Source organism: Patagioenas fasciata, chromosome 23, assembly GCF_037038585.1.
Source record: "Patagioenas fasciata isolate bPatFas1 chromosome 23, bPatFas1.hap1, whole genome shotgun sequence".
In the NCBI taxonomy this organism is placed as follows: domain Eukaryota; kingdom Metazoa; phylum Chordata; class Aves; order Columbiformes; family Columbidae; genus Patagioenas; species Patagioenas fasciata.
Window position 1 is genome coordinate 4,571,247 of NC_092542.1, and position 22,881 is coordinate 4,594,127.

Sequence of the window (22,881 nt, forward strand, 5' to 3'; positions counted from 1 at the left end):
CTTTTTTGGAAGGAGACGACCTTCAAAAACAGGTAAGGGGGAAAACATTTCTAGAGGTGGCCATTTATAGCATTATAGGAAGGAGCAATCTCATGGGAGACGATAGCTTTCACAGTACAGAACCAATCTAGCAGCTGTTAAAGTGCTAAATCTACCTGTTTCTTTGGACTAGAGGGAGTAGACACAATAAGATGATAAATCTGAGATGATGTGGGCATCACCAGTTCCCGGCTGAGCTGGGGGAGCTGCTCAGCCTGCAGCACACATTGGGAGATGTGACTTCAATTCCCTGCTGCTAAACACTCTCCAGGTGGCCCTGGGCAAGTCCCTTTGCCTCTCTTGGCCTCAGCTGCCTGCAGAAAGGGGCTAAAAACACCCCCCCGTCTCACCTGGGTTTTGAGCCACCTGCAGGTGACCCCCGTGATGTACCCTGGGCTTTCTGTTGCTTATAATCTGGCAGGTTTGTATCTGTACCCAGGTCACGGTGTGTGCTTTCCTGGGCCTGGGTGACCTTCTTCCCAGCAGCTTCCCAAAGCAAGCGCCGATGACTCACGGAGCACAAAATTATGCAGAGCGCCCAGAGTCAGCATCTCCATCAGAGGGAGTTTTTAAAATGAAGATGAATCAGCTGTGTCAGACTTCCCTGGGAGTTAACTCTTGGCCTTTCTTCCCTGCAGACAGCCCTGGCTGGTGTTGACACTGAAGGAGTCACAACAAGGTGGTGACCGCAGTGCGATGGGTGGTAAAGCCACGGGCATCACCCCGGCGGCTCTGGGTGCCGGGTTTGCCCCCTTCCCTTGGCCGTGTCAGGAGTGAGGGGGTTAAGTCCCCTCGGTGCCGCCGGGCTGAGTTCGCACTTCATGTGCCTCCAGATGAGCTCCCGGAGCAGCCGCTGCATCAGGGCAGGGGCAGAGGGAGGGACACTGCAGCAGGGCAATGTTATTTAACGGCGGCTCCAGTCTCCTCCCCCTCGCCTGTTTTGCTGGGGGAAGGGGAACCGGGGCTGGCAGGCGGGAATAAACCGCGGGGGGGCTGATGCCGAGACCCGGCAGAGCCCCCGGGAGCGGAGGCTGCAGCAGCGCGGGCGGGAAACCGCGCAGCCCCCACAGCCGCGGGGACCATTTTGGGCACAGGACGGCAGGTTTGGGAGCTGCTCAGCCCTCGGCTTCACCCTCTGGAAACCTCCTCTCGCGTCCTTGGGCTGCAAACCCCGGCGAGAGGCAGAGATCTGCCCGCTGCTCCGGCGGCTCTGGCTGAGGGACGGACGGACGGACGGACAGACGTGCGGCCCCCGGTACCTCACACAGGGGAAACTCCCCCGTTTCCTCGAATGGGGATGTGCCCACGCTCACGGACAAGGTAGCTGCTGCGTTTAGACATCTCAGTGCCCCACGGAGAAGAAATAAGACTCTTGTATTTGCTGTAACTATGGCAGAGACCCCGGGGGGCTCGGACACCCCTGCCAAGTGCTAACGAGGGCCTGAGGCCTCCAGCCCTGCCCAGGACACCACACAACTCCTGCAAGAGACAGATCGCGCTGAAAATACTAACGGCGCCCAACTGGGACCATGTATCCTGTTACTCACCCTTGAAAAGAGGGAAAGGAGCATTTTTGGAGCTGGGGAAGAGCTCAGTGGGGGGTCTCCAGCCCTCTGAGGACCTGTGGGGCACTGGAGGCGTCTCCCCGCAGCCGGTTCCCCCCTCATGACCCACAGCACGGACCCATCAGCGCGATGGATGTGGCCCCGGTGACCTCCAGCTCCACGCCAGCCCCCGTCACCTTCTCGCAAGTTTTTGGGCAGCAGTGCCAGCTGATGGAAGCAGGTAAGAGCGGAACGCGCGTGTACAGCCTCGGCTCTTCCCGCCCTCGCTTCCCAAGCCCTTCCCAAAGCCCCGTGTTGGCCAAAGGGAAAGCTGCAGTGACCCCTGTTGCGTTTGCACAGCTGCCTCAACTTCTCCCAAAGCCACTTGAAAAGCTTCGTGTCCAAATAGTTACAAATTTCAGGCCAGGGTTGGGACGATTGTGTGTTTTGGGTTAATGAGACTGGAACGAGGTGCTTTTTCCCCGACAGTGGAAGTTGCCATTATGTTTAGACGCATACACAACATGTATAGCAATTTTTCCAATTTCAAAATAATGGTATTCAAGCTGGAGGTTGATTTGCTGTTTTGGAGTTGACTGTTGCATCTCTAGGTATGTAGGTCTCTGCTTTGGTGTTCAGTTCTGCGAAGCATAAGGAGTTATTATCTTTTCCTTTGTTTTTTCTGGCTGTTTGTGTTGCTGTAGCACCAGAAGCTCTGTTCCTTTTCCCAGCTGCTTTTATCCATTTGCAACATCCCTACCGATGTGCCTGATTAGCTGTTGCCTGCACCTTTTGGGTATTAAGGAGGGGGACTGTAACATGGCTACACCCAAATTTTCCAGTTTTGCCCTTTTTTGTGAATTTGCTCTGCAGCACTGGTCCATTAAGTGCCCAATGCTTTGCAGTAGCATCCTCCTTCATACCTGAGTTCCCAAGTTTAATAGATGGGCGTAATGAATTTCACATGACTTGCAGTCTCCTCCTATCCCTGCTCACAGGAGGGCTGAGAATGGATGGATTTATTTACTTGTGGCTGTGGAGAAAACCTGAGTTTTTGCAAAGATGCTGTAACAACACTTGCTCTGAATTTTGAGGGCTTGTTTTACTTGGGCCTTTCTTATTACTGTGATGAGAACATATTTGCGAAGATACATGCACCGAAGTGTTCTGTCCCCTCTTTCTCTTCTTCACAGCCAGTTCTGCACTAATGATGTTTGGATTGTAGTGTTTCGATTTATGTGGTGAGATCCAAAGTGCGATGTATTAGGGTTTTGCTGCAGATCTCTCTGTGACTTCTGTTGTGTCTCTTGTACGTTGAGTTAGGAGAACGACTTGTTAGCTGACAACTACTCAGTTAATCAAGCCTGCGATCACAGTGCTGCCTCCAAGGAAATGTCAGGCAGTTTTTAAAGAGGGTTTGATATTAATGTTTCATATTATATGGCCTGGGATCAGTCCAAAGGCTGATCCATTATGTCAGATATTACATCAAGAAGAGGTGTGTGAGAAAGCCCCAGTGCTGAGTACTTTGTTTGCCAAATGAGTAAGAGCAACCAGCTGGGAAAACACAGGTGGTAATTTTAGTTTTGTTTGCTTTTCCTTTCCCTTTTTCCCAGGGAGATGCCAGAGGGGAAGCCTGTGAATCTGGGTCTGGTGAATCCCACCTTAGTAACGCAACCAGAAGATTTTCTTCCCTCTGATGGATCATTTTAGTAGGGTTTTCTAGATGTCTCAGGCACGTTCAGCCTTTAGGTACAAGGTGCGGTGCGATGTAAGGGTGGCTGCCATGAACATCGCTGACATTTGGGGACACCAGGCTCCGGTTACTTGGTTACATCCCATGCCACTGAACAAATAGTATTTGGGACAGAGCAATAAAATGGTTCTATTGTTTAGGGCTGTGCAGATGCCCTCACAAACCATAAAATCGTGCCCCCAGTGATTCTTTTGCAACAACAATTTCTAAAGAGCTCTGTGGAGTCAAGTTCTGACCCATATGCCCCGAATTTCCTGAACAAGACTTGTAGGCCCCCCGTACCACATCATTGTCGTGGGTGACATTTGGGCTTTTTTGATAACACCGCAATGTGCTTGAACGATGAAGTCCTGCCCTTAACTAAATGTCAAACTATGTGCCTGGAGAAATGCTGAACTCTAAATAAATCACGGACTTGACAGCACAACTTCCAGGTACCACCTGGAAAGATCTCATGTTTTTTATAGCTTCTGCCTTCTTTATGGGGACTCTTTACCTCCCAAGCACTTGCAGGAAGAGCTGGGGGCTGCTTGCAGAATGTGCCTTAGGTTTTGTGTAGCAGTACCGTGCCACCCTGGTGCAAACGTGTGTCCCCTCTCGCCTAACGTGGCTCTTCAGTGACTCGCTCTGAAAAACCACTATTGAATATATTGGAAGTTGACTTCTCAGCTGATTCTGAATAATTGGCTGATTATTCATGCAATGTTTTTGTAGATTTGCACGATAACCCTAGAATGTACTACAGTATTTGCAATATTAGTGTAAAGAGTATGTTGTTATATAGGAGTCCTGCTCCAAAATTGATTTGCCCTTTGCATAAGTGCCTGTTCTTTATTTTACCTCTGGAACACTGTTTACCTGTATGTTATGTAGGATGCTCTTTTGAAAATCAGTTTTCTATCTTCTTATTTTACCCTGCCATACTGATGCTGCTTACCTTACCAGGGTAATAAATCTGACAAAGCTCCAGTTTCCCAAGGTAGTAAATCCTTGCAATTGCAGGTATTAAATTTACCTGGTGCCCAAAAGATCTGTGGGGAGGGTGATTTCCAATGAGGGCCTGTAATTCCTATCTGGGATTGCTCAGAGAGGAAGGTTTGTGTTTCGTGGATAGGCAGGTTTGTTTTTCATCTGGAGATTTCCAAAAGGAGTAGTTGAGAAAGGCTGGCTGCAGAACCCGGTCCTAAATCTTCTTGATCTCAGCTGAAATTCCTGTCTGCCAGGCGATGCTGGAGGATCTTTCTTGTTTGAAGCATAGGATTGAATCTGGCACACATTCATGCTATAAATTTTGCTAAAACCAAAATGAAAGGCTCTATATATTTTTTTCCCCTTGACAGTTTCTGAATTAAAAAAGTCTGAAAGATTTATGATTGGCAGTACTAGACCTAAAAATGAGCGAGACTGCGAATTTGAAGGGTATTTCCCCCCTGCCCTCCTCTGAAGTGTTGAATATATGGAGCGAGACCTGATCTCAAGGAGAGTTGGGGGCTCTCCTGCAGAATTAGGATTAGAAGATAAACCGCCTTCTTTATACGTGGGCAAATTCCAAGCAATTTGTTTGGTATAATGCAGTTTTCTGTACTTATCGACATGTATTATTCTCTGCCTTACTGCTCCATTAGATTAATTGCCGTTTTCACTAAATCTTTGGCTCACAGATGCTGCTGACTTGTTAGACTCTCCATTTATTTTTAATATCTTGCCAGTTAATTTTCCCTTGGTTATGAAATAAGGAACCCAGTTCAAGATGTGACTGCTATGAACAAGAAAGCTTAAGTCATTTGAAAATCATCCAGACTTTAAGACATTGCACTGAAGCTTTTACGTGTTATCATTCTTCAACATACGTATTACCCAGTGTGTGTATCTGGTATCTCCCTCTGATGGTCGCTCCACAAATGGATGCGAGTTTGGTTTGGCTACCAAGCAGAAAACTAAGGACGTGATGTAAAGTTCTCAGGAGATCTTCCATGGGAATCAATGTAACGTGGCTCAGAGCTTTTGCCTTCGTCCCCTCGATTTGTAGTTTAGCCCTTGATCCAGTTCCTCAAGAGGAATGTGAGGAAAGAGACACGAAACATTACCTAGGGCAATATATTTGTCCTGCAGTGTGAAATTCCTGGAATTTCATCTGGTCTAGCATCTTGCTGCAGATAAAGCATCATATGTGCAACATAAGGCTGCTTCTTTTGGTGTCTGAATATGGTTTTTAAAACAATATGCTATGTACTTTGTGATTTGGATGAAGTTTGCCTTGGTATCCTGCTGTGCTGGTCCTGCCTTTCTTCAAGTACAACACGAGCTCAAACCTTTGGTGACAGCTCTTCTTGGCTCCCGTGGACAACAAGAGAAAACAAGTCAGCATAAAATCTGCTTGGGTCGGTTGGTTTGAGACCACACCGAGTCGGGGCTGGGAGCGCGTTCCTCGGTGCTTAGCGCCTCGGGTTTCCTACGTGCATTAGCCAGTAATAAATCTTTCATGGAAACAAGTTGTTTCGTTTGCTCTCCCAAGAGAAGATGATGTGTAGCAAAAAGTGACTTTGTTTGCAAATATGATTGCGACGGTCTTGTTTAATTAGTGTGCTGCAGGTTAGGTCTGTGCAGGAGCGGATTTTGGGTTTTTTGGGGAAATAAGGAACAGGGATCAGGTGAGGTGAACTCAGTGATGCTTGGTGCAGGTACCAGGAGCTGTTGGGCTGCTGGCAGAAACCCAGAACAGAAAATCATTTACTGCAGCGTTGCAAAATTCGGGCCTGTTATTTCATAGAAATTCAATGGTAAGGGGGGGAACATTGCTTTTATTTTGCTTTAACTAAATGTGCCTGCTCTGGGAGATGTCTGCTCCCATGGGCAGAGCTGTCAGCCGGGTGTACGTCCTGCTATCGCAGCAGGTTTCAGCAGCTTGATAGAAACCAGCATAAATCTCCATGCTCATAGCTGTGGTGCTTGAGAACATGGAGATGAGATCTCTGCCAACTTCTCCTGCATGGTATTGTTATGCTAAATAACGTGTGTGTTGGTGTAGAAAAAGGTGTCTCTTTTTATCTTTTCCTGAGATGACAAGAAATGTATCAGAAACAAACTACTCCAAAAGCCCTTTGAGTTTTGTGGTTTAGGGGAGAACAGGATAATGTGATTCTCTCTGGGACCAGCCCCGGCTCTAGGAGGAAAAGTCATTTAGCTCTCCCCAGAAAAGCAATAAGTAAAAATCCTCCTTGACAGCTGATGTGCTCCTGCCTGAGCTGAATAGATTAAGGGGCCACAGAAATGAAACGGGAAGATCACTAATATTTTTCTTTTCCACCCAGTGGAATAAGCTGTTACTAGGGATATAAAAAAGTGACATTTATCTCTCTTCACTTTGTTAGGTAGTGCTGTGCTCCCCAGGGGGAAAACAGCAATCCAGGCTTTGTGGATGGAGTTCACTTGCTGTTTAGACCTTTCATTGCTTTACAAAATTCTCCTTTTAATCACACAAATATTGTGCCTTTGCTACTCTGCTTGGGAAGCTGTGGGTGATGCGGATGCTGCACAGGGCACAAAAGACAGTGACTAACTAGTCACAGAACCCCAGAGTGTCAGGGGTTGGAAGGGCCCTGGAAAGCTCATCCAGTGCAATCCCCCCATGGAGCAGGAACACCCAGCTGAGGTTCCACAGGAAGGGGTCCAGGCGGGTTTGAATGTCTGCAGAGAAGGAGACTCCACAGCCTCCCTGGGCAGCCTGGGCCAGGCTCTGACACCCTCACTGAGAAGAAGTTCCTTCTCAAATTTAAGTGGAACCTCTTGTGTTCCAGTTTGAACCCATTGCCCCTTGTCCTGTCACTGGTTGTCACCGAGAAGAGCCTGGCTCCATCCTCCCTTTAGATATCTGTAAACATGAATGAGTCCCCCCTCAGTCTCCTCTTCTCCAGCTCCAGAGCCCCAGCTCCCTCAGCCTTTCCTCACACGGGAGATGCTCCACTCCCTTCAGCATCTTGGTGGCTGCGCTGGACTCTCTCCAGCAGTTCCCTGTCCTTCTGGAGCTGAGGGGCCACAACTGGACACAATATTCCAGGTGTGGTCTCCCCAGGGCAGAGCAGAGGGGCAGGAGAACCTCTCTGACCTACTGACCACCCCCTTCTAACCCACCCCAGGTACCATTGGCTTCCTGGCCACAAGGGCCCAGTGCTGGCTCATGGTCACCCTGCTGTCCCCAGGACCCCCAGGTCCCTTTCCCCTACACTGCTCTCTGAAGTACTTCAGAAATATTTATGTGAAGTGCATGGGAAATCAATAGAGACTGCATTTCAGTGAGCAAAAGAGGGGGCAAGTGACTGTGGCATCCTAATAAGTCTGAAATTCTGCATATGTACCTACATCTACACATATAATATACAGCAGGAGGGGTTTATTCTTCAAACTGAGAGATAAAACTTTTCTAAAATGTTAGGACTGCCATATGCCGTTAAGTATCTGACAAACAAAAAAAACCCAGTGACAGATAACAGAAAGAAAATATTGAAAATATTTTTCTTTGCATAAATTAAATATAACTTGTTCCCTGCCATCTCAATAGAGAGAACAAATGATTACAGCATCTGTGGACTAGCCACATGCCAGCTGATTTGCTCCTGATTAAATTATGAGTAGTGTTCATCTGCATTCCTGATGGACAAATTTGGTTTTGTCAATTAATGTTCATGAGTAGCAAAGTATAAGAATATAATAATTCCTTCAAATTGAAAGAAACCATCAGATCTTTATGACACCAAAATAATGAACTGAAAACACGTGTATGATTAGATTTGCAGCTATGAAAATGAATTAGTTATCCTTCCTTTCTTTGGAGGTCTTTGAGGCAATTTTAAGACCGTGCATTGTTAAAAGGAAAGTGGAATGAAAGACATTAAATAATGTATTTGCCTTTGCTCTGGCTTTATCCTATTTTATGGAAGGTGGGTATTTTTTAGAAGTGGGGAAGTGGATATTCTAAGGTTGCCTAAATTCTGATGTGAAATAATGGAAGTATTCAACTAGAACATATCCAGCTGAACAAAGCTGGGGTATTGCCTTTGTACTGTGTCACCCAGACTAATGCAATGGCTGGAATGATGAAATTGCGCCTTTCTACACCAAATCATTCCTACAGAGCCAAAATACAATACTCTTGAAATACCTATATGTTATCCTGGCTTTGAATGAAATAAAATATGTGAAGACACATGAGATGAGGAAACCACATTTGAATTCCATTTGTTTTGGGAAGGAAAGCGTGGTAAGGAGAAAACAGGTTAGGATAGAGGAAATGATGGTTGTTCTGCAGAAGAGAGAGAAAATCTTGCTGTGTCCCAAGGGTCACGGGCTGCGAATGAGGACTGTGTTATCAGCTGATACACTGGGCATTTCCGCAATATCATCCTGTAAGACATGGTCCAAAAAGCACTTTTAAGAGCTCCCAATAAAGCAGCTGGAGATGATGACCTTGCAGCAAATTGCCGCCGGCCTGGTTAATGACACCATTCATCCATCCTGGTACAAGCTCTACATTAGTGCTGCTCTGCCAACAGGGCTTCGCTGCCTGTTGTCTTGAGAGTAAGTTCCAGGTAATTACATTTATTTGTATTTCTACTATTCCTTTTTCCCCCTAATCACCCAATTACTTGAGCAATGCAATTATGCCACATGATCTGCTGTACGTGTGCTCAACATTCACCAGCTTTATGTGCTGTGATCCGCTGCTGGGTCCAGGTTACAGGGACCAAGCGCCCTTGTTCTGTTGCGTGCAGCACAATGTGTTATATTCCTGTGCCAGTACCAACCGTTGTTTGGTGAGGAGGCTGAAACTGCTGCCCCCAACTAAATGATTAGAAAGTAAATAAATTAAATCTCAGGAGATTCAGAGTTGGCGAAACAAAGGGCATCTGATGCCCTGAGTGTTTCACAGAGCTTGCAGCAAAATAAAACTTCATCTTTCTGCATGAATAAAAATAGTTTCTGCCCCTCATTTGAGCTGTTCAGGTTATCATCTTACAGAGGCGCTTGTTATTAGCTTGATTTTTGCAGGCACCGAAACAAAGGTACAGTGTGCTTCAGTGGCTGCGAAATTCAACAGCTCAGCCCCAGATCTGCCAAAAATAGCGCTGAGGATTGCTGATTTATGGAGCTGCGGCTCTGCGACACCTCCGGGAAGGGTGAGGCGGCAAGAGTGGGTAATGCAAAGCAAAAGGGCGATGGGGTATTGGGGTCTGTGCGGCCAGGGAGGGGGGAGGGAAAGAGACATGAGCCTGGCTGGGGATGCGCAGGGCAAGGAAAGCAAATGTGCAGAATTCCGATGGATTGTTCTCTGTTCATATGCCATTCTCCATCTGTTCCACGCCTCCAGAGGATGTACTTCATTTTCCTGTGCTGTCGCTCCAGAACCCAATTATATGGTATTTTCTGTAATGCTTGATTCAAACAGAGCTATTACAGCAATTTTGTTTTCTTGGTCTTGAGCAATAATGTAACTATCTGGTTCTTAAGAGCTGCAAGATAATATATCTGGAGGGGGCAGGAATTACAAGTAAGAGCTGTACCCTCCAGCTGCAGTTTGCCAGGGCAGGACAAACCCTGCAAACCCCTCCAACCCCGCTTAAATCTGCCAAAGCAGCACTTGCCAGCATTGCTCTTATATGTAGAGGATCCCTTGGTTTTATTGGTCTGTGTTTAATATTCAAGGCTGCTTTGACAAACGGCTAACACAAAGACCTCATGTTTCAATGATAAACAGCAATTGTGTGCTTTACTGGGGGTGTACACGTAATTTCTATAGGCTTTAAATAAGGGCTTAATGCTTTCCTGAATGGACTGGAAGCTTTGTGGAGCAGCTGTAGTTAGGGGCAAAGATGCTTCTGTTCCCTTAAGTGAATTGGAAATATTAAGAGTAACCTGGTTGTGGCAGCACAGAGCTCTGGGTAGGTTAATTTATTGGTTTTATCCTCATTTCCCAGCTGCCGCAGGTGGAGCTCTGGGCACCTGTCCTAGCTCAGGTATTTACCCTGCCCTGACATGTGAATTGCCCTTGGAGCAAATTACATTTTGTCTGCAATATTTTCCTTATGCCACTGGTCCTAATTTTGAGGTAGCAAGGTCTTTCCAGGCACTTTCTGGGGCTATTCCTTGCAGTAACTGTTAACAAAGTTTCCAGTTTCCCTGGCTAGTGCATTTGCAGGTCACCAGGAGGGCTGCGGGATTTTCCCTGCTGTGTTAAAGGGCTCCAGTCTGCCTCAAGGGCCCTGTTTGGTCTGGGAAGGTTCCAGTTATGTATTAAACAGGTTACATCAATGTGTCATTTTTATGAGTGCAAAGGAATTGGGCTTCCTCCTCTTTCTTTCACCTGCAGGCAGGTAATGATACCAAAGGACTTTTTAATAAATCGCTTTATCCGTAGCTTAAAATCTTGTTAAATAATCCAGCCCCTCAGACACAGCTCTCCATCAATCTGTACATGGCTATGGCTGGTGCTCACAACTTGAAGAAATTGATGGGGTTGGTTTGTTTGCTTGTTTTCTCGCCTAGAAAACCTGGTATTTGTGAAATAAATGTCCTTTGTGCTGTGCTGCTGACCCCCAGTGGCTGCTGTGCTGGCGTCTCCTTGTGCAGTGCAGCCTCTGTATGGACCCTGTTTTCCTATCTAAAGACCGGTCAGCCTCACCCCCATCCCTGGGAAACTGATGGAACGACTTCTCCTTGGTGCCATCTCAAGGCACATCAGGGAGAAGAGGGTCATTAGGGGCAGTCAACATGGCTTCACCAAGGGGAAGTCGTGCTTGACCAACCTCATTGACTTTTATGAGGACAGAACAAGATGGGTGGATGATGGCAGAGCGGTGGACGTGATCTACCTTGACTTGAGTGAGGCATTTGACACAGTCTGCACAGCATCCTCACAGCTGAACTGAGGGAGTGCGGTCTGGGTGAGCGGGTAGTGAGGTGGACTGGGAACTGGCTGAAGGGAAGAAGCCAGAGAGTTGTGGTCAATGGGCAGAGTCCAGTTGAGGCCTGGATCCAGTGCAGTGCCTCAGGGGGCAGTTCATTTCAAATTTGATGTTCTTTGGACTCAGAGGTGCCCAAAATGAATGCTGTGGTTTCATGACGATCTTTTTCCCATTTAATATGGTGTTCACCGCGTGGAAAATACCGAAGGCAACATAATCTCCAACTTTGATGACAAAGTACACACAGGAAAGTTAGAAATACAAATGAGCTGCTTGAGAATCTCACTATATGAACCTGATTGCATCTAATGCTAAGTATTCTATAGATCTTGAGCATTTTAGTGTATTTCAGATACATCTGGAAGTCTGATACTTTAAGCGTGGCCAACAATTAAGCATACATTTATATTTATCCACATAAAAACACAGATGCAGACTGAACCTACTGCTTTGCCTAAGAAGTAGGAAAGGGCTTTTACTGTGGAATTCCAACCCCCTACCCCTTCTAGCTTTTATAACCCAGTTGAGCCCATTTACCTGGGAATGCCCCAGTGCTGATTGACTGCACTGTGATGGTTTCCCTGTGGAGAGAGGGATTTTGTTATACTTAACTTTCCTTATGCTTGATAACGGTTCATTTGAGGTTTGCTTTCATTCTTGTAGATTGAATTAGGGAATCATGGCTTGAGATTGATGCGTCCTCATCCACTTTCCCTTGGGGAGTGCATTTTGTAATAGGTTTACAATTATTAATGAGTGTGATTGTGATAGTTTCTTTTAAGAAAGGCTGAGTAGAAATTGCCAGGCTTTGATACCAGTGCTTGTGATCTTAAACAGGGATTATCGGTGTTTTGGCTTGTCCGTTATCTTTTCTGTTGTTGGACATTTGTGACAGCTGCCGGCCCACAGCAAAATCTGCTTTTTGCAAGTCTCAGTGCTGGGTCAGTAGGTTAATGATGGGAAGGATCTCCTCAGGGCTCTGCTTTTTTATCTGTAAGTTTGGGGCATTTTATATGGACAAATATCCGAAGCTGGCTAATGCTGCTTGAATTCCACTTTTCACCAAAGTTTTTGATGTTCTGGGAACAGGCCAGGAGAGGGAGGCAGAGCTCGCTGCACAGCCCCTTCCAGGTTCGTTCACGTTGCTCTGAGTTTGTGGATGCAAAACTATTTATTTGTACTGCATCAAACCCAGAAGCGGCGCAGGGCTGGGGCTCCCCCGCGCTCCCCATCACCTCCCAGCCATCGCTGCTCTCCTGCTGGTGGCGAGATAGGATGATACCTGTTTCAGGTGGCCTAATCAGATTTGGGGTTGTCTCAGGTTAATTAGGCTAATTTAATGCAGTTTGATGATGACAAGCAGCAGCATTTGTTTATCAAATAGGCCATATTTGATATAAATCAAACGTGTCCTGAGAATCTGGGCAGGGAAAAATGTAATGAAATATAACAAGGGCAAGTGTAGAGTCTTGAATCTGGGTAGGAACAACCCCAGGTTCCAGTCTAAGTTGGGGAATGAGCTATTAGAGAGCAGTGTAGGGGAAAGGGACCTGGGGGTCCTGGGAACAGCAGGGTGAGCATGAGCCAGCACTGGGCCCTTGTGGCCAGGAAGGCCAATGGTACCTGGGGTGGGTTAGAAGGGGGTGGTCAGTAGGTCAGAGAGGTTCTCCTGCCCCTCTGCTCTGCCCTGGGGAGACCACACCTGGAATCTTGTGTCCAGTTGTGGCCCCTCAGTTCCAGAAGGACAGGGAACTGCTGGAGAGAGTCCAGCGCAGCCACCAAGATGCTGAAGGGAGTGGAGCATCTCCCGTGTGAGGAAAGGCTGAGGGAGCTGGGGCTCTGGAGCTGGAGAGGAGGAGACTGAGGGGTGACCTCATTAATGGTTACAGATATCTAAAGGGTGAGTGTCAGAAAAGCCTGGCTCCATCCTCCTCGGTGACAACCAATGATAGGACAAGGGGCAATGGGTTCAAACTGGAACACAGGAGGTTCCACTTAATTCTGAGAAGAAACTTGTTCCTGGTGAGGGTGTCAGAGCCTGGCCCAGGCTGCCCAGGGAGGTTGTGGAGTCTCCTTCTCTGCAGACATTCAAACCCGCCTGGACCCCTTCCTGTGGAACCTCAGCTGGGTGTTAGAGCAAATGATCTCCAATTGGCCTGGAGCACATGCACTGTACTCATTACAGGATTCTGCCTGGTGCATGTTAAGGATCGATGCTGGGACAGTGTGACCAAGGAAATGACAGAAGTCCTTGTGTCACGGGCGAGTGTAAGGAAAATGAAATTACTGCTTGATGTTGCTTGCAGCACCCCAAGGAAGCTTGGAGTTACCCACATCAGAAATAACTCACCCCAGGATAATGATGTGACTGAAGCTCAGGGCAAGCTGCACGTAGAATTTCTTGCCAGAGAAGAGGTTTTAGCTAAATTTCTGGTGAACAATTACTCTCATAACTCAGTGGTAATCCTGCTGGGGAATTGCTGTCAGTAACTCCTGTATTATTAACTAGTTCAACTAGCGTGAGGGATTAATAAACATTGCAACACTCTTGATGAAATATTATTCGCTTATTCCCATTTTTCACATGACATACCTGAGGAACGAAGGTTGTTCCTTGTTTCTGGTAGGTACAGAAGTACTGTTTTGCTTTTCAGACACAGCCACCAGCTCTCAGCCTGAGTTTTTCCCTCTGATGGCTCATCTGGAAACTTCTCTGCTCCCTCCTTCCCCGCATTGCTGAGCACAGACCATGGCATCTCTTGCCGTTCCTCATCCAACATTGTGTGTGCTCTCTCCAGCTGTACAGGAGATACTTGGGCATTTTTATAGCTGTGATAGCACCTTGAGGGTTTATTTATTATTATTATTATTATTTAAATTGGGGAAAACGTGAAACTGGTGTGTGCGGGGGCCTTGGTGTCTTGTTGCCAAAGCAAATGGATCAGCTGGTGCCTCTGTGACCTGCTGATTTTATTTCATTGTATTTTTGTCAGCAAATGCACCTTAGGCTGGGCTAACCTTTCTCCGTAAGCAGCCTGAGAATTAGTTATGACATTTCTTGCTAGGAAATAAACTCCATCTGCCACTTTCTCCCTATGTAACCATTTTTTTCCCCGCCCTTTACAAGTCTAAACAATTAACACTCCAATGCATCATCTAGACGATAATTTTGCGCGGCTTGATGGCCTGCTCAACCCTCTTTAGTCTTGTCACCGGGACGCGGCAGCGGTTTTATGGCTCTCTTGCTAAGAACAGCTAATCAGATTGCCCAGCAATTGAAAGGTCAGCGCGATAGGGAGCGTTCCCCTCGCAAAACCTGCGCTGGGGAGGGGACCCGGCGCAGAATGAACCTGACCCGGGGACGGGCTGCAGCAAAAATGAGCAATGAGAGGTGTTAAGTGCAAGTTAATCTGGTTACAACCTGAAACCCGTCATCTCCCGGACTTTTTTTAGGTGCTGGAGGGGCTTATTAGGCTGATAAATGGCTCCTTTGTTTTACTACATGGAAAGAAATGTGTCCGCTGTAAGATACGCACCTTCAGGATATATTTTTGCATGTGTCGTGAAATGTTTTCCAAGTATCTGCTGTGGTGCTGTGTATCTTTTATGCCCTTTAACAAAGAGAAATAAGCACACCATGAGAAAGATGTTGCTGGGGTTGTTGCATTGTAGTGAACAGTGAGGTGTTTGAAGGAGAGCGCTTGCCACGTTTTCTAGGGCTGGTGTGGTTAAAAAAGTGGATGAATAATTAAGTAAACTTATCCTTAATTAACTCTGCAGTCTGTGGGCATGCGACCAAGTTGTACAGACCTTTTGTCAAGGCGTATATATGAACCCTTGGAAGAAATCTCACATCTTTATGGAAGAGCAAGGTTCCTTGAGCAAGTATTAGCTGCTTTCCTTGCTGAATTTCCAGTTAACTTTACCAGACTTTCATTTGTTTGTCTCTATTTTGCAAATATCCTTTACTGTTTTTACTGCTTAGGTCTTACCCCTATAGCTCATTGTATATGGTGTGATTTATGTCGTTCTGTACACTGCTTCAGGCTTCACTGCGTTACTGTGTACTGAAGTGTTCCACATAGAAAATGATGTGTGGAGAGTTGCAAAACCAAAAATATATAAAGCTTGCTGTGATTCGGGGGAAACTCAAGGTTCTGTTAGACTTCTTGGCCTGATTTTTTGTTTCTTCCTCCAGCTTTGCACCTGAATTTTTTATTTGGCTTTTACAGGGTTATGTAAAAAACAAACCAAAACAAAACACCACCACAAAACCCCTTGAATAGACATTGGATGAATGTGAGTTATTGCAGATGTGTTTTGCTCTCTGCAAGACTGAGCTATGGGGTAAGGATCTGGTCCTTGAAGGTCCCCAAAGTGTTTTAGCAGCTCTGGTTCCCCTTCACTGCTCGGGTTGTAAATGAGCGTCGGTGGAGCCATCTCCACTATGGGAACACCGGCGGTGGGTGCCAGCCAAGGCAGCGGGGATGTTATTGGTTGGATGAGATGGAAAATCAGAGCTCTGGAAGGAATGGGTCATTCCACCTCAGAGAAATTTGAACTCTTGGTTTTGCAGCTCTGAAAACGAGCTGTGTGGAAATAAAGCGGGTTTTGGGGATGAAATCCATGCTGGTAAAAAACATCCATACAACATTGCTATGAAGGCATCTGGATACTGTTATCTGTGGATGTGCGTCTCCATCCCTTTCTGCACTACTACAATAACTTACTCCTAGCCACCCATAATGTGGGAAATCCATGTTCACAGTTCTCCTGAACGCCTTTTTGCAGTTTATTGTAAATTCTTGAGTGCTTCAGGCCCTGAGGTTCCAAATAGGGTCTGTAGTGCTACGCCACATCTATTTCACACTGTAATAACAACGGCTGTACCAGTGTTTAATACAAACCAACTCGCATTTTGAGTAGCGTGGCCTCTTTGAAGCGTGAATAAAAAAGACGGCGCGAAGTCTTGAGGGATGTTTGGGGCTGAGACGGCGCAGACACAGCGGCTCCAGCGCAGCTGCGCTTTGCAGCTGTAAATATTCAGAGACCGGTGGGTAAAAATCCTCACCCATGGGTGGAGAAACACCCTCTTCTAGATGTGCATAAACCACGGGACTTCCCTCGTTACCCAAAAACTTGGGCCCAGCAGATGCTGTGGCTGTGCACCCTGTCTGTAGGCTGGCACAGGAATGTATGTGGTTATAAACCTTTTTGGCAGTGACCATGAAGCTCTGAGTCTTATATCTTTTGGAGGCTACTTCAGTATAAATTCATTTTAGGCTATTTTGGGTGGAGGACATGCAAGCTGGATGCTTCAAGAGCTTATTTAAAATGCTTTTTCCTACATTAAGGCAAGGCAAAGCCCTCTACGTTTTGAAGGCTGTTCAAGCATGAAGTTCTGAGCTGCAGCAAAGTATTTCATTTCATTCCTTTCCACTCCATCTTTCTTCCTAAAAATGTCGAAAACACACGTAACATTAGAAATGCTTGAGTGCTTAAAAGTAAAACTGCAGAAACTTTGGCATTCTGTCTGATTGGAAATTCAAATGGAGTTTGCTAGGATGAATCTAAATCTGTCTTTCAACACGCTACACACGGAGAAGGTGGGTACGGTGTTACTAGAAGTTCGCATTTATGTAGCAATTTGCATGTATGATTTGCAGCATGGAGGTTTCTAAACAGTATTAAGCCTCATGTTTTAAAGAATAGAATCAGAAGAATAGAAGTTGTTGGTGTTTTATTTTCAGAAGTGCTGTGAATCCGGAGCTCTAACGCTTCTGGAAGTTACTCGATATGTCTGTAGACACTCCAGTTATAGCACTGGGATCTCACTGGTCCATTAGCTCCATGGAAGGGTTCACCAGTGTGCATTTTGCAAGCTGAAGAACTATAGATAGTTCTGAATTTTTGCCTTCTGTTTTCCCTACCTGGCTCAAACGTGGACTACTGTATTTTTGTTTTCAGTTCTGTGTGTTGCCAATAGAAACATATGGGGTATGTTGGCAGTAGTAGCCTTGTAGTAGGCATTAGTTATTAACGGGAATAAGATGTGGAATAATTATCTGGGACTTATTTTCCAATCAAAAAGAAAAGCTCATCAACTTAACCGTCTAGTCTTCCTCAAGAGGCTTTACAAATGTGCTCATGCCCTTGTTTTGGAAGCAACAAATGAGATGCCAATTAATAAAAATCAGTAATGGAGTACTTGAAAACCTCAGTTTGTCCTTTGCTGTCAAAGATGCAAGCGCCTGTCACTCTGCTCAAAAGCTTCTCAAAGAAATCTCCTTCGTGTCAAACAAAAATTACTCCATATGGTAATGTAATCACCAAAGAGAAACTTCGTTCTATTTATTATCCCCTCCAGATATTCCAGTAAAAGAATCATTGTAGAAAAATAATAAGAGTTTTGCGATTCCATGTTGCAAATCTGATTGACTCTTGTTTCTTTAGGAAGATGCAATATGCTCTTTTTTCCCCCATTCTCTGTAAAAGCACTTTATTTTTAGGGGCTGTTTAGTAATTCAGAATCGCAGAGGAGCAGGTGTAAGAAGTCTGAACAACATCTGCGTGACTATGGATGAAAGCATCATGACCATTATGGTCTAATACACAATAATGCGTCTTGGTTGATGGGCATGGATCTCCCGCACCCGTGGCTGCGCATACATCCCCTTCTTCATTTCCACAGCTGCCGGTGCTTGAGGTGAAATTGTAAATCACAAAATGACTGCGTAAAATAGGTCCCTCCCCATTCAAAAGCACAGTGAACTGTAAGCTGGGATAGCGATCTGATCTGCTTGGTTTACCAACAAAGTGCTTGTTTGCTGTTGGTGCCACACGGGTGGTACAGCTGTGTGTAAGCAAATGGGACTCTCTACTTTATCCTTCACACTAGTTAAAAAGACCCAACCAGCTAAAAATACCCCACGAAACAAAAACCCCCATCCTTGTCTGAGAAACTTTGAGCACATTGCTGGGATCAACTATTTTAGCTTGGAAACTTAGCAAGTTTTCTTTGAAGGCTGGAGAGGGTCTATGTAAAACGGCCACCACAATTCTGGTTGTATTTCCAAACTTACCTGTACTTCCACTACTGTAGTAGAAGTATCTGGACTACTAAGGCTGCTTCTCTTATCAAATCCTTCCACATCCAAGCTAATAATTTAGCTGCAAAGGAATGACATTTCAGAAGATAAAAGGAGTTTTGCTAATATTAATATTGGAAAAATAACTAAACGTGTTTATTTGCCAGGTAACCCTTTAGATGTGATGTATGTGTGTAGGAGGCATTTATGTGTTTTACACAATGCATTGGGATCGGTGGAAATGAAAAGCAGTATAATTACCCTCTGGCCTCTTATCTTGCTGTGGTATCATCTCTAGAGAACACAACGATGGGGTAGAGAAGCCTTTGCACAGCGGATAATCATAGGCCTTAGAGGAAGCAATGCCAACTGAAAATCAGCGGCGTTTTTGCAATAAAATGTTAATATTAGAGTCTGTGTTGATGTGTTACTGGAATAACACAGCCAGGAAACAGCCACGCTCATGGAAAGACCCACGCGTAAAACCAATCGCTGAATGTTCTAGTAAATTCTTAAAATATTCAAAGGATTGGTGTTATAGAATGGAGGGGGATACACAAAGCATACGAACGTCTGCTTTAAGTGCAAAATACAAGTCAACCTTAATTACAAATTAGTGATCAATGCCGCCGCATTTTGAAAATGTTGGTAAATAATTAATGAACGAGTGCTGCATGAGGATTAAAATTTTCTTTTAAAACTGTATCTTGAGCGAATGCCAGTGCTGGTGCTTTTTAAGAGGGGAAGCAAAGGACCAGATTTATGATACAACTGGAATTTATAAAGTGAGCAGCAGTTTTATTCGGTAGTTAAATGCACGTGAAGCGTTTCGGCCGCTCCGGTTTGTCATGATCCCTGATCCAGGAGCAGCAGCTGAGTGAGCGCGATCTGTAATTGCGTGGGGAATATTCGCGTGTCAATAAGATCTCGACTGAGTGTCACATCCACTTAATGGTGTTTAAAGGGGAAAGGAAATCACTCTGTCTTGCCCCCCTGAGAAAGGTCAGAACATCAATTTATCTGTTTGTCCGAAGCCAATTGAAAATACAATGCAAGTTTGTCACTTAAGGATTTAACTCTATTTTGAAATGGGTTTGTTAGGGACAAAATGCCCTTAGCTCTGAATTCTTGTGCCACCACTTTGTTTTCCAAAAGCCTGTGGGATTAATCGAGGTATTCAGTGAGAGGTTCAGTGAATAATTCAATGGGGATACTTTTAACTTTAGTTCTTGGTTATAATTTTGTTGGTAAAACAGGATTCTGTCTAGAAAACTTTGCATGAAGTCAGATTTAATCAAACCTGCAATACACAGAATCACAGATTGTTAGGGATTGGAAGGGCTCTTGAGCTTGGACAAGAGGAGACTGAGGGGTGACCTCATGAATGTTTAAAGGGTGAGTGTCAGGAGGATGGAGCCAGGCTCTTCTCAGTGACAGCCAATGGTAGGACAAGAGGCAATGGGTTCAAACTGGAACACAAGAGGTTCCACTTAAATTTGAGAAGAAACTTGTTCATGGTGAGGGTGCCAGAGCCTGGCCCAGGCTGCCCAGGGAGGTTGTGGAGTCTCCTTCTCTGCAGACATTCAAACCCGCCTGGACCCCTTCCTGTGGAACCTCAGCTGGGTGTTCCTGCTCCATGGGGGATTGCACTGGATGAGCTTTCCAGGGCCCTTCCAACCCCTGACATTCTGGGATTCTGTGATTTAGGAAGAAGTTGGTGAGTGTCTAAATAATAAATGATAACAGGAAAAACATCATGGAAGAGCATTTGTAACATACCTTAACATTGTGGAGTAAGTTACGCATGAGATGCATTGTCAAGAAATGCCAATATTACCAGGTTTGTACACTACTCCAAGTGGTGAAGTGCTCTTGGGTGCGAGCAGTGCTGCTGCGTTGACACCAATATTGTTGCAATTTACCAAGTGATAAAATGAAAGTAATTTATTATAATTTTACAGTAATTTTTTCATATGGAATGAAAGGCTTGATTGCCTCCAGTTTAGTCCATTTCACTCTTAATAATGCTGATTTTACCATATATTTTTCTTCCATTTTTAGAGCCGTTTTCCGAACTTGGCACAAGATTTACATTTTAATGTGGTTGACAACATAAAAGCCAAGTGTTAAGAAATCTTATTACGGTAATTACATTTCCCTGCTGGAAGCTAATGTGTGTATTACATAGAAAAATACTTTCTATAGTTGAGGAACCAGTATAAAGGGACAGTCAATAAAATAAATGTTACAAACACACTTCAAGTCTTTGGTGCCAGGTAATTTCAGTATGTTTGAAGGAGTGGAGAGTAGCACATGCCTTCCAGTGCTTTTCTGTATTTGCCCCCACTTCTAGTGAGAAGAAATTCCTCCTAGAGATGCTTAATACAGGCCCGACTTTTCTCAGGAAAGTAGTTGAGCTATTGTAATTCCTCATCCTGGTGTATGCTTAATGTATTTAAAATGAGCTGACTTGAGGGAAGTTCTGGAGAGGTCCCAGAGTAAATATAGGCACCTATTGAGGATGAACAGTAGATTGGGGTTATATTCTTAGAATGGGGGAAAATGGGTTATAAAGAGGCAGAGAGTGAGGGAGGTGGGAGGGAGAAGGGGCTTGTTGGGTGGTCATGGAGGAGAAATGGAAATGGTTGAAGCAGCGTTAGAGATTCAATGCAGACAGGAGAAAAAAATATACATAGATTAAGGTTAATGATTGTCCATCTCCCTTCTGCCTTGCACGTGAAAACAAGGACAGAATGATTTGATAATGATGCAAGAATAATTACAATGACAAAACACCTGCCTGCCAAAGAGGAGCGAATTAATTCCTTACTTAGAGTTTTAAAGCCTTCAGATCTAGTTAAGGCACAGTTGAGTTTGGGGAATAGAAGTCAAGAAGATGAATGGTTGGACCTTACTGAATAAAGTAATGCATGTTGTGTATGAACACAGCACCAAACAAATATGTTCTGTTTCATGGATTATGTGAAAATAAATGGTGTTTGGGAGAGCAGGGCAGCACACGCTGCCCGTTCGTTCCCTTGTTGCAGATTAGCGGGTGGTCCTTTGGGGAAGAGGAAACTTCTTTCCCCATCTTTACAGAATCAGAGAATGTCAGGGGTTGGAAGGGATCTGAAAGCTCATCCAGTGCAATCCCCCCATGGAGCAGGAACACCCAGCTGAGGTTCCACAGGAACCAGAAAAATCTTGGTTCAGCTCCTGGCTTGGTAAGTATTAGGTTATTTGTACAAAGTGGAGCAGCTCAAGGAGGAAGGACCAGGAGCAGCACAGCCAGACTGGCTGGGAGCCCCATGGCTCAGAGTTCCGCAGGAGATGGGAGAAAATCTGCTTTGTCAGGTCCAGATCAGCAAACTAAACTAAATTTCCCTGTACTTAGGAGTTTCTTTAGAAAGGCAAAAGGCTCCTGTTACTACTTGCATAAAATGAATGCAGGAACAGCAATCCAGGAAGGCAGGAGTTTCAATCACAGCCAGAACACAGCAAGCTAGAAGTCTCTTGGGAAGGCAGTTTGGCCCCATTCATGCTCATGTCTTACCGTTTATATTAATGCAGAGGGAAAATCTGAGGGGACTGAGTTTAGTTGCTTGCCAGCATCCCAATTTGCTGCTCATTGAGAAGAAGAGCTTTGCCTGTTCATGCTTGGCTCTCGACAAAGGCAGATGTGCTGCCAGCAGCACAGGGTGTCCTCTCTGTGGAAAAGCATCGCCCTATGGGGATGCAGATTTGGGCCTTGCTGAGGGCTTGGAAATCAAATAGCAAAAGGTTGCATTGTAACTTCTCCTCAGGAAAAGGTAAATTAACAAATTGCAACTAAGCATTACATTTAGAGAAATACTCTTTGGTTCTGGAGGTTAAATCCTGCTCGTTGGCCTCAACCTGCTGTTTTTTGTGGAGATAGACAGTGGCCATACAATGGGGACCTTTAAAAGACAGCTTACCAAACGCAGCCTGGGTGTTTAATGGCTCCAAGGTGCTTCCCTTCACTCTGGGGTCACGATTTCTTTGCCTTGCTTGACCGTTATTACAAGTAGCCTGTTTGTTTTCATATCTTCATTCCTTAGTGCTGTTTCAGAAGCCCAAACGCATATACTTGGTTAAAAACCCAACGCACCTAAACCTTTTAAGTTCCCAGAAGTGGAAGGTCTCTTGATTCTTGTATATTACTGTATTTTAGGTTTCCTCTTTGTCCCAGCTCTGGTTTAAACACTCATGTCAGGAAGAACAAGCTGCGATAAATAGGCAGTGACTCATGTATGTCATGAGTGTGCTGGGTCTGTGTGAGCATCCCCCCTTCATCCTGCACCTCCTGTTTCACTCGGGTACTTATTAAACCATCCTGTGGCTCAGTACCAAATCTATATAATTATACACAAAGAATGTAGTATATACCAAAGGCTTTAGGGAAAAAGAATCCACGTGTAGCCTTAGAAAAATAATAGTAATAGTATGTAAGCTTGTAAGTACTGAGATTCCTCATC

At 45.1% G+C, this 22,881-nt stretch overlaps 1 protein-coding gene across 1 annotated transcript in view; it reads left to right on the forward strand.

The window, feature by feature from the left end:
- The first annotated feature begins 1,032 nt into the window (after positions 1 to 1,032).
- KAZN (kazrin, periplakin interacting protein) overlaps positions 1,033 to 22,881 on the forward strand; it is a 188,767-nt gene continuing 166,918 nt past the window's right edge. Inside the window, exon 1 of the mRNA XM_071798454.1 lies at positions 1,033 to 1,824. Coding sequence (XP_071654555.1) covers positions 1,734 to 1,824 — 91 coding nt within the window. The 5' untranslated portion in view covers positions 1,033 to 1,733. The remainder of the gene's footprint in view (positions 1,825 to 22,881) is intronic.